The 12,394-nt window shown below is 56.5% G+C and overlaps 1 protein-coding gene and 1 long non-coding RNA gene across 2 annotated transcripts; both read left to right on the top strand.

Moving 5' to 3' along the window:
- Positions 1-3,612: 3,612 nt before the first annotated feature.
- On the top strand, positions 3,613-7,672 carry LOC119459301 (uncharacterized). Its single transcript, XM_037721113.1, has 2 exons — positions 3,613-3,921; positions 5,237-7,672. Exons 1-2 carry the CDS (start codon positions 3,613-3,615, stop codon positions 7,670-7,672), a joined length of 2,745 nt encoding a protein of 914 aa, XP_037577041.1.
- A 3,257-nt stretch (positions 7,673-10,929) lies between these two features.
- On the top strand, positions 10,930-11,555 carry LOC125947035 (uncharacterized). Its single transcript, XR_007468084.1, has 2 exons — positions 10,930-11,386; positions 11,444-11,555. It is a non-coding gene; the product is annotated as an uncharacterized LOC125947035 (long non-coding RNA).
- Positions 11,556-12,394: the final 839 nt, after the last annotated feature.

Raw genomic sequence — 12,394 nt, 5'->3', positions numbered from 1 at the left:
CGTACTGCGCTATATTGTCAACGTGTAACTGTGATCACAATACAATACAGATTTACAGATTTATTTCCAGAAATAAATGAGTGCTACAGTTCAAAAAAAGTTGCCCATGCGTAGTTCTTAGTTTAGCTGTTAGTTGTTATTATTTATACAGGGTTTGTCCGAAAAGTAATGTCAGTGAGTCGATTAAAAAGAAACTATTGATCAGATCGGTACAACACAACAAAATGTTTCAAAATAGGCTCCTCCTGCGTCGTTACATTGCTTCTAGCGAGATTTCCAACCATCGAAGGCGTCACTGACGGTAGGCCTCCTTAGGAATGTGCTTTATAGCCTTGGTGCAAGCCTCTTCGACTTTGCCAACTGTCGCGAAATGTTGTCCTTTCATGGGAATTTTCAAGCGCAGAAAGAAGAAGCCTGGGAGAGCCACGTCAGGACTGTAGGGCGGCTGGGGAACCGTTGGCATCTTTCAATCGGCCAGGAAGCGGGTCACGAGGAAGGCGGTGCAGGCTCCATGGTGCGTTGTCATGGTGAAGTTTCCAATCGCCCCCGATATCAGGCCGGGTGCGATGAATCCTTCGTTTGAGTCGCTATAGCACTTTCACGTAGAATTTGGCGTTCACGGTTGTGCCATGGGGTACAAACTCATGGTGGACAAGGCCACTGATGTCAAAGAACACAATCAGCATGGTCTTGACCTTTGCCTTGCTAATTCTGGCCTTCTTGGGGCAAGGGGACGCCGAGCTGTGCCACTTGGCACTTGGCCTTTTTGTTTCGGGGTCGTATTCAAACACCCAAGTCTTGTCACCTGTGATGACATTGCGCAAAACGTAGGGGTCACTTTCGCACAAGTTCCAAACCTCCTGGCACGTTTCAACTCGGTCCGATTGTTGGTCCTCCATTAACATTTTGCGCAGGATCTTCGCGCACACTTTTCGCATCTGAAAATTGTTCATCAAAATCTTGTGAACCGTACTTTTTGGAATGTTTACTGTCTGCGCCACTAAACGGACACTCAAACGAGGGTCTGAGTACAAAAGATCTCTCGCGCGCGTCACATTTTCGTCGGTGATGGTCGTTGATGGCGGTAAAGTGCGGGCTTCATCGCTGACCTCTTCACAACCTTCTAAAAAGACCTTGTCTTTTTGCACACAAGATGCACACAGCAGCTTGTGGGGCGACACACGTATCGATGCGCGAGGACACCTAATCGAACAATTTCTTTGCTCCTCTGGTGCGTGTCTCCTGAATAAGAAGGAACCCACCTACTACAATCTCGCAAACAAAACGTTTTCTTCCATTCATCTCAGTGTAGCTTCCCAGTCTATATTTCCTGAACTTAAATTGGAAGTTATAAAAAATGCTTACGGGAGTGACCACTTCCCGATACTGCTGAGATCACCACTACAAAACGAACCTCCACCACAGGCACCCCGCTGGAAGTTGGATACGGCAGATTGGGAGAAATTCCAAACTCTTACAAGTAGTATCTCGTGGTATCAGTCAAAGAATGTACGCGTTTTTGTTGGGTTGTCTGACCGAGCGCGACCGAGCCTTTAAAAACGGGCGCTCGGCATTTTGAGGAGAGAGTTGGCTTGGCGCAGCCCTGCCGGACACTTTGCTGCGAAATAAACGTTGTCTTCCACCAGACGCTGGTTCTTCCTTCGCGTTGCCACCGTGCACTCGGGCCATCGAGGGGCACCATCTCGGACCACCACCACCCACGATCTTCCATCCCTAACTATGGCTACCAGGTAAATTTACCTTGCATAGAAAGCTTCGCTTTAACAAAGCAAAACAAAGAAAACCAAATGTCTTTTGGCAGCTCAGTCAGAATCAAGATGCAAAAGGTAGCCAAGATGCCGCAAGGCAGTGGCAGCAGAGGAACCTACAAGCTCTCCGGCATAGTCACCCTTACAGCCTTTCTGGTTCACACAGGCACTGTTTCGTTACGGAATCTTCTGCCGCAAAGTGACGTACAGGTTTCTGTCCAACACAAGTGATAATAGCTCGACTTGTGTGCACCTATACGGGACCTGCCCAGCCTGGCGGAAGGTGATTGACTGAAGACAGTGACGTCCAAGGTTTCTTCGCTGTCGGCTTTGGACATACACGTTGATTTGCACAAGGCAGTGGTAGCAGCTGAACCCACAAGCACTCCGGCATATCACCGTAACAGCCTTTCTACTTCACGCAGATTGGTTCTACGCGTTTTTGTTCGATTAGGTTCGCCGCTCTTGCCATTGTCCTTACAGTCTTAGTTTTGCTCGATTCGTGAACCGTGTAAACTGAACACCACGCTTGTCTTGTTTGCCATGAAAAGATACTTGACAACCCGTGTATTGTTCTAGTTGCGAATATGCTTATCGTATCGGAAGCTGTTCTAGTGTCACGGGTAGAGCTCCGAAAGCAAAAAAAAGTAAAAGAAAAACTAATGATACCATTAGTCAGTGGACATCCAAGAGTTGCGGAAATGGCTCACGCCGTGTTGGCACGAATCCTTCAGATCAGGCTTTAACAGAAAGTCGGACCTTGAAAGATGATGCAGCAAAAATACAGACTAAGCTGAATGCGCCCCCCCCCCGCAGGGTTGTCTGCTTGAGCAGGCGTTTGGTGGTTTGCGACACCACGGACCCGAGAACATGAGGGTTGCACCCTCCCGTGTGCAGCCCGCTGTGAGAGGTCGTCGTTTCTATTGCTCTCCCACCTACACTTGTCTGCCTTCTCCCACGACCGCGCTCTTGAGCGTAGCCCTTTTTAGGCCTCCCATGGGAGCAGGCATGGGTGGGTGATCCGATATCGCTGCCTGAACTCTCCCCAGAGATGGGCGACGACATCCTGCAAGGCGTAGCCGAGCTACGGCCCGGCACCCCTCAGGCACGTGACCATGCCCTGAACCTCCTACTGAAGGAGGCGGGCCGCATGTTCCCATCGCACGAGGCCAGCCAGGATGGGACCCCGAAGCGGCTCTCGCCTACCTTCTTCACAGGAGCCGCTCGGAGAACCCGCGGTGCCCGCAGGATGCCGCGGCGGCACCCCAGATGGACCGAGCTACAAAGTCCGGCCGAAGGGGACGACACCACTCCATCAACGTCGTCCCCAACAAGCAGCTACGCGAGCTCTTTGTCGCCAGCCGACGGCGCCGACTCCGCCGCACCCTCGTCCAGCAGGCCATCGTCTCCCTACAATGGCTCCTCAACCTGCTCGCCGGCAGCTTCCCCCCTGGTGCCCGGAGGCGAAACAAGGGAGGATACCGAGCCGCCGTCTCCTGCCGAGGGGGACCCTGGAACCCCTTACCAACCCCAAAGCCACGACAGCCGTGCGCCGTCAAAACGCGGTTGCGCGCCTCGAAGGGTCGTCACGTTTTTTTCTGCTCCCGAGTCTTCAAGGTTAAGCCTCACCATGTTCGCTGGTGTCCTGCTCCCAAGACAGCGCTCTTGAGCGTAGCCCTTCTTAGGGCTCCCGAGGATGTAGGCACTTCGGCATGCCTTTACCTTGATGGCTCTCCAGCCAAGCGATGGACTGTCGGAGCGGTTTCTGAGGTCCGGGACAATCCGGAACGCCGGGGCAACTCCTTCCCAGCGCGGTCGACGCGGCCGCCCTGAACGCGACGCCATGGCAGCCTCCCACAACAACGCAGAAGACGCATGTCCCTCAGCCGGGGCCGGCATGGGCACAACTCTGGTGGTGCCTTTTCTCCTGCTGGTGCCTCTCTCACGACGCCCGCTTCCTTCCGGGAGCGACCCGGTGCAGAACGCAGCGGGGATGCCACACTCGGAGCCGAGCACGGACGAGTCAAGCCCGGACACGAGCTGCTCCGACTCCTCCTCGTCATCCACCGAGCTTGCCGCCGACAGCAGGTCTTCATCCCGCGGAGACACCAGCGGCACGCCCCTCGGCGATGACACGAGCGAAAGCTCAACAGTAAGCAGCTCGGCCAGCAGCAGCCGCACTAGTCAGCTCTCTCATCGAAAATGTCACCCAACTATTCAGCGCGCTCCAGACTCAACGCCGAAAACGCGCCTCGTCATGCGAACAAGGCCCCTCCCGCAATCGCAGCCGTGCCAGTTCCATCGGGAGCGATTTAAGCCCGCCAGCCCACCTAGTTACCCAATATGGCCCCAAACCATAAGCCAAACACTACTGAACACATCGAAGTATGGCAGTGGAACTGCAGAGGTTTCAGAAGAAAACAGGGTCTCCTGAAGCAATACCTCTGCACCACCCCCGTAAGACCTGACATTATCTTCCTGCAAGAGATAGGGGCCGACAGAACCCCTACGCTAGCCGGCTACTCACTATCCACCAACCCCACATGGCGAAGGTTGCAATCCTCGTCGCAAAAGACATCACTGTTATCGAGCACTCGTTGTCAGAACCGGAGGTTGAGCACTGAACCATAGAGATCGTACCCAACAAACGGGGCCGAAAGAGCACGTTCGTGGTTAACACGTACAAGCCACCAAGGCCGGCAAAGGCCGATTTCACCAACCTCCTTTCCGAAGCCAGTCGACTGGCGCAAGCAAACCAGCTTATTGTAGTCGGGGACTTCAATTCGCCTCACCGGGACTGGGGGTATCAGTCAAACTCAGCAAGAGGAGTGACAGTCGCGTGAGCAATAGAATCCCTACGAATGGAACTCCTTACCGACCCTCTATATCCGACCAGGGAAGGCAACAGTGTCACCCGTGACTCATGCCCCGACCTCACCCTGATCAAGAACGTCGCCGAGGCCACGTGGACGAACCTAGGAGAAACCCTGGGCAGCGACCACTGTATACTCAGCACGTCCATATCATCTAGCAAAATTAGAAGACATCTGGGTGCCGCCCATATCACTGACTGGCCCAAATTCCGCAATGCACCCGTCCCGTCAGGTTCAATCCAGTCGATACACGTCTGGAGCGAGGACATCAGACAGGCATACAAGACAGCCACAGAAACAATACACCGCACACCGGAAGCCCCAGAGGTAGACCGCCACCTTCTCAAGCTATGGGAAAAGCGCAGCCGGCTCGTGGGAAGATGGAAAAGGCAACGGCTAAACAGATCCCTCCGCCTGCGGATTGCACAGCTCACAGAGGGCGCTCAGACATACGCCACCAACCTACCACAGCAAAACTAACAACAGTTTTGTGAGTCACTGCGGGGAACGCTGGGAACCTCCCGTACGTGGGCAATCCTGCGGAACCTCATCGACCCCTCCAAATCAAAATCTGAATCTACACGCACCCTGAAGCGTATTGCTCACCTCTTTCCGGGAGACAACGTAGCCCTACTTCTGGCTCTAAGGGACAAATACATCGGCACCAGCACCACGCCACCCTGCCCTGCGACCTATCAGGGTGAGGAAAATCCGGCACTCGACGCTCCCATCTCCGAAGCCGAGATGTACGCCGCAGTACGATCGTGCACCCGAAATACTACGGCTGGAGCGGACAAAATTAACCACGCCATGATCCGCAACCTGAGCAAGGCACAGATCAGGGACCTCACCAAGTACCTGAACGACTCGCTCTGGGAGAACAATGAAATTCCCTCCGAGTGGAAACACTCGGAGATCATAGTAATCCCGAAACCGGGCAAGAAGCCGACAGTGGAAGCTCTACGACCTATATCTCTCACATCGTGCCTCGGCAAGCTCTACGAGCGAGTCGTCCAGACGCGCCTTCAACACTACATAGAAGATAACGACCTTTTTCATCCATCCATGATTGGCTTCCGGTCGGGCCTGTCGACACAAGACGCCTTCCTTCTCCTGAAGGAGGAAGTACTCTCTAACATCCCGAGGGGTGGCGAACACCTCATTATGGCGCTGGATCTAAAAAGCGCGTTTGATAACGTGTCTCACGAGGCAATACTCTCCGAGCTCAGCAATCTCAACTGTGGCGAGCGCACCTTCCAATGTGTCAAGACTTTTCTGTCCAACCGAACGGCAACAATAGGAATGGGTGACACGAGATCGGACCCTCAAGACATGCCCAACAAGGGAACACCACAGGGATCGATCATCTCCCCGCTCCTATTCAACGTCGCCATGATCGGCGTCGCAACGGCTCTGCAGCAGGTTCCGAACATCGGATACACCCTGTATGCGGACGACATTACGATCTGGACAAACACCGGCTCTCTAGCCAAGAAGGAAGACACACTCCAAGCGGCAGCAATCTGCGTCGAAACAGAGGCCATTCGATGCGGACTCCACTGCTCCCCCGACAAATCCGAAGTGATCCGCATACAGGGACATCACTACAAATCGCCAGGCAACCTAAACATCCTCCTACATGGGGTCCCAATCCGGGAGGTACCACTCATCCGGATCCTGGGCCTCTGGCTGCAGAGCGACGGAAAGGCCAACCACACACTCCAACTGCTCAAGACTACAACACAGCAGATCTCTAAGATGATCCGCCGGGTGGCCAGAAACAGAAAAGGCATGCAGGAGGAGGACACGATCCGTTTGGTGCAGGCACTGGTCATCAGCCGCCTTTCCTACGGGCTCCCTTACCTCACCCTGCTCCGAGCAGACTTCAACAAAGCCAATGCGATGATACGCGTAGCCTACAAGAACGCCCTCCATCTCCCACCGTACACATCCAACGTCAGCTTGGAAGCTTTGGGACTAAATAACACGTTCGAGGAAATTCAGGAGGCGGTCCTCCTGACCCAGAGAGAACGCCTCCTGTCCACAGCGACAGGCCGACACATCCTAAAGCGCATCGGCTACCCGGCGGACCTTGACGCCATCCAGTCGACCACAAACATTCCGACATCGTACCGGGCCAGAGTACACGTGGCCCCGCTCCCAAAAGATATGTCACAATCCCACAACGAAGGCAGAAGAAACGCCCGAGTGGACTACCTCAAACGCACAGTGGGACGGAGCCCGAGGACGGTGTACGTGGACGCCGCCCTGTATAAGGATGCATCGAACGCAGCAGCAGCCGTGGTGGTGGACTCTTCTTACGAAGAAGTCTCCAGCATCTCCATCCCGCACTGCACCGTCACAGAAGCGGAAGCTGCGGCGATCGTGCTGGCCATTCAGTACGGGGTCGCGACCAACCGAGAACTTCAAGTAATAACCGACTCCCAAGCGGCGTGTCGGCTCCTTCTTGCAGGCAGAATACCTCAGAAATTAGCTAGATTCACGACTAATCCATTGGCTAGAAATTCATCGCTCAAACATCAGATCACGTGGGCTCCGGGGCACTCGGGGCTGGAGGGTAACGAGGCCGCGGACAGGCTAGCTCGAGGTCACACAAACCGAGCGGCCACAATCCTCGATCCCACTACTACCCTCCCCGTACCCGCGGCTTACGGCGCGCGACTTCAACACCTGCGCAAACAACGTGAGCTTTACCCCCCACCACACAAGGGGCTAAATGCACAGGAAGCACGGGACTGGAGACAGCTCCAGACCAACACCTTCCCCAACTTACACAAATACAGCATTATCTTCTCAGAACACTACAAAGACGCATGCCCATGGTGCAACGAACGACCCAACGCCTACCACGTCACGTGGGGGTGTACAGGCCCCAAACCGCCAGACATACAAACACAACAACCGGAGGAGCAGTGGGAGACCACTCTGTCCAGCCCCGACCTAGCGACCCAGCGCGGACTGGTAATCCAGGCGAGAGCGGCAGCCAAGGCCACTGGGGTCTTGAAATGAAGACTCCACTCGATGTACATTTTCCTCCGTATTTATTTTCTGTGTGAATAAACGTTTTCTACTACTACTACTCAAGCTCCCCCGACGCGGGAGAGACCCGCTCCCAGCCCTCCCCCGGGCCCCCGTCGCTGGCGGACGGCACCGCAGAGATGCTGCTTGTGGACGACGCCATCGGGGAGCATGTCACTGCCCCTCCCCACATCACTCCTGCGCATGTGCAGGATGTATCTCCTCAGCCGCCGCTTGCCCCGCCGGGAGCAGTAGCAGACGACGGCCCCGGGGGCGGCGAGGCGAGGGAGAGCACTATCTCCGCGCCCGCAAACGAGCTCCCCTCTCCCCTGAGCCGCCGCTGGCTTCGCCGGCACCTGTAGCAGACGACCATGCAGACGACAGCAACGTGGGCGACGAGGCCCAGGAACAGCACTCAGCCACGCATCACGCGTCGCCAGGCGCTCGCCATCGCCCGGAATGCCGCCCCACCTCCGGCTCCCCCCTCGCAGCGGCGGCCCGCTGAATCGCGGGTCCCCGAGCGGCGCCCCTCCGCCCCGGTGCAGCCTGGCCGCTCGTTCCGGGACGCCCTGGCCGGTGACACTGGAGCACCTACGACCGCCAACAACAGTGGTCCGTCGCAGCCCCCCAGCACCGCAACGCAGGACACGCGCGGGCTAGTCGCAACTGCTCTCGCGTCGGCACTTCGTGCGGCCCTTCACTCGGTACCAGCCGACTCGCCGGTGCGTCACATGTGTGTGGCGGCACTGGCAATGCATGACGCCCTGGCTCATCATGGCTAGTACGCCCGGGGTACAGCGGCCGCGCATCGTTCAATGGAACGTGCGCTCTATGCGCCGCCGTCATCCTGAGTTCGCGGATGGAGCTCTCCTCGGCGAGTGCGACGTTCTTGCTCTGCAGGAAACGTACGTGCTTGCGGGGGAGCTCAATCTGCGCGGCTTCATGGCGTACCATAGTGCCACCACCTGCCAGCTGGCGTCATGCACGGCCAGTCCGTGCGCCGACCCCTCCCACCCGGCCGGTCGGTCGCGCGCATCAGTTTACGTGCGTGCCGGCCTTGCCCAGGCCGTAGTGCGCGTCGACGATTTGCCGTGCGCGAATGCCGAGTGCGTGGCAGTGACCGTGCGTGTCAGATCCACAGACACATGTGTCGCCAGCGTTTACGTTCGTGCTGGTAAGCGCTGGGACACTGGGTTCATTGTGCGCCTGTGCGATCGTGTTGGAGGGGACCTCGTGGTGTGCGGGGACTTGAATTCCCATCACTCTGCGTGGGGCTGTGCACGCGACGACGCGAACGGTCGGAGTCTATTGGAGTCCGTGCTGCGGGCCGGCCTGTTCGTGGCCAACACCGGCAGTGTCACGTTAGTTCGCCGCGGCTGTGCGGGGAGTGCGATCGATCTCTCGCTCGTGCCACTACGTCTGGCGTCGCAGCCCCGACACGCGGGGGTCGGACCACTTCCCCATTTTCCTCGTGCCTCACGCTGCCGCTCACCTGCCCACGAGGAGCTACAGTGTAGTGAACTGGCCGCGTTTCCGGGAACTGTGTGCTGCAGTGCCAGTCTCGGAGGGCGCCCTCTTCCGGCACATCGCCGTCCTGTGCGCGTGCGGCAACGACCCGGCTGGAACTGGGTGCCGGCTGGAACCCCTGTGCCGGACATCAAGCAGCTCAACCTGCGAGCTGCGCGTCGCAGAGCGGAGCGCAAAGCCATGCGCACGGACAGGAGGGAACACTGGACCCTGTACAATCGATTGGACGCTGTCTGTCGTCGCCATGCGCGGCAGCGTCGCAATGCGAGCTGGGCCAGTCTGTGCTTCTCCCTTGACGATGCGCGCGCTCGCTCGCGTCCCTGGCGCATCCTCGGCGGAATCCTGCGGCCCCGTGTGCCGCGCTGCCCCGCACTCTCCATCGCGGTGGCACGCGGTATCACCAGCGCGCAGCTCGCAGAGCTGCTGGCCGCCACATTCTGCCCACCACCCGCAGTATCGTCGAGGCCGACGGCGATCCTGCAGCCCCAGCCCCACCCCAGGCGCGAGCTGATGGCCCCGCAGCGCTACTTCCCGTCAACGGGCATCCTGGCGGAGATTGACGCACTGTGCGCAGCTGACTTCACTATCGGTGAGCTGCGCGCGGTGCTGGCAGCACGTAAGCGCCGCTCTGCTCCCGGTTCCGACGGCATCACATACCAGATGCTGCGGAACTTCGACAGCGGCCAACTTCAACTCCTGCTGGATGCCTTCAACGAGGTCTGGCGGACTGGCACCATTCCGAGCGAGTGGAGCGAGGCAGTGGTGGTGCCGCTGCTGAAAGCCGGCAAACCACCCAGCAACCCTGCCTCGTACAGGCCAGTCTCCCTCACGTCTGCTGCGGGCAAGGTGCTCGAGGCCATGGCGCTTCGGCGCCTCGAATGGATTGCCGAGGCGCTCGACACCTTCGCGGCAGAGCAGAGCGGATTCCGCCGACTTCGAGCCACCGCGGACTCCCTGGCCGATGTCGTCGCTACACTCGAGGAGGCCAAGCACCGCGGGGACGCGAGCTACCTCGTTCTTCTCGACGTGGTGAGCGCCTTCGACCAGCTGCCGCACGCCACCATCCTCGACACGCTCCGTGCCATGGGGATCGCCGGGAGGATGCTCCGCTACGTGGGGGCGTTCCTCAGTGGTCGTACGATGCGTGTGCGCGTGGGGGAAGTGCTCAGCCAGCCGCGCGCGGTCTCGACTGGTGTGCCGCAGGGCAGTGTGCTGAGCCCTTTCCTCTTCAACCTCGCGCTTGCGCGCATCGGCGACTACATCCCCCAGCTGCCTGAGTACGAGGTTCGTGTCGCGGTGTACGCGGACGACATTGCCCTGTTCGCCGCTGGCCCAATCGAGCGGGGCAGGGCGGTGCGCAGGTGTGTGCAGTCTGCGCTGGATGCGGTCGACGCGTACATCTCCGGCATCGGCCTCACCCTCTCGGCGGCAAAGACCGAGGCGCTGATGGTTCACCCTCGCTACGGCGGCCGCTATATGACGCCCCGCGTCTCACCCTTCGTGGGGCGAGCCTCCCGTGGCGACGGAGAGTACGGTACCTCGGCCTCCTGGTGGACCACCGGCTCAACTGGCAACCGGTCGTGGCGGCCCTTCGCAAGGGGACCAGACGGGTGGCGTGTGCAGCACGTTCCCTCATGGCCCGCGGCCAGGGCTGCTCACCCACCCTTGCACTGCGGGTCTACAACGCGGTGGCCTCCGCGAGGGTGCTGTACGGCCACATGCGTTTCGCCGCAGCTCGGCTGGACCCGGTGAACAATAGATGCTCTGACGTCACACGAGATATTTCCTCCCTAGGTTGTCCCCAGAAATTTTTTTTCCCCCTCTGTGCTTTCCTTATGACGCTGTGAAGTACCTGGCGCGTCACGTGAACATGAGAACATGGCCGGCGTGCTTGGAGGGAGATCGGAAAGATCACACGAGAGTTGAGATATACTGTAGTTGAGATCACCTGTTAACTGGGTCAACGGCTAAGTGCGTCAACCATCGCCGCGTGTTTTAGAGTAAACACTTAACTCAACGCAAGAACATCTGAGATCGCCGCAAGAAACATGTGGAGTGGTGACAAATGCGGCATGCGGTGACGTCCCTTCGTTGGAAAGTGTTTTGAGACCGAAAGAATCGCAGCGTGACGACGATAAGTTCCCGAGTACGTGGATTTGTCGTTAGAAAACGCGAAAGGTAAACATTACGCTGTATAATGGGGTTCGTTAGTTGTCTTTCTTGTTTTTTTTTCAGATATTCTACGAGAATGCACAAAACCGTGAGCCGATGGTTTCGGCCGATGACTGTATACGAGGTGTTTTAAATCGTCTGTAATGTGAATAAATGTGTGGTGGGCGCTGTTAAACGTTTGCAGCTTCTCTTGAGTGAATTACCGCTGCGGTGTTGCAGACTGTGTAGCAAACCGAAATAAACTAGTACTCGTGTTTAGTTGAATCGAATGTTGTTGCATTGAATGACAAAAATGTTGAGTGCTAAATATTTCCCGCTGATAAAATCCGGACACGGCATGTCTAAGTTTGTGCAGCAGAAGTTCCCAGTGCAGCAGTGCAACCATGTTTTTGGTAATCCAAATGTTAAAATGTCTTGAGATGACTCACATTTATAACACAGCCAGTCTTGGGGATATCTGCAGGAATAGTATAGATGTAGTACATTGGAGTCGGGCGAAAATTTGTCCAATATAGTGCAGGTAATAGGTAAACAGGTGTCACAGTACAAAAGATTGTCAACCAGATAATGGTTAGACTGAGCTGTAACACAGATGTTGCCCTTATATGGACAAGATCTCATGAGGGTGATCTCAACATCATTGCTTTCAAAATTTGAGAGGCATTTGCAATATTCAGTAACTAATATCACTACATAGTCAGCATACACTCTTTAATTGTGCATGCTTACACCCTCACAATCAAACACTATTTTGCTGTTCGTGGCTACCATGCAGCAAGGGATGCTGATACTCAATTATCTAGTAGTGCATAAAATGGAAGGCCAATTCAGTGATGTTAAAGCTCTTTTACAAACTGCTTACACGAGGGGAACAAGAGAGGTTCAGGACTTCTATTCATCACATGCAGAATCCGATCTCTGGTCCGTGCGCCTACTGAATTTTGTTGAGTAACATTGTAAATGACTCAAGTTCTTCATGCTTACATGCAGCACAAATGATGAGGACAAAATTGC

The sequence above is a fragment of the Dermacentor silvarum genome, chromosome 7, assembly GCF_013339745.2.
Source record: "Dermacentor silvarum isolate Dsil-2018 chromosome 7, BIME_Dsil_1.4, whole genome shotgun sequence".
Lineage (NCBI taxonomy): Eukaryota > Metazoa > Arthropoda > Arachnida > Ixodida > Ixodidae > Dermacentor > Dermacentor silvarum.
Note: the sequence above shows the minus strand (reverse complement) of the source record. Positions and strands in the feature narration are given on the sequence as shown.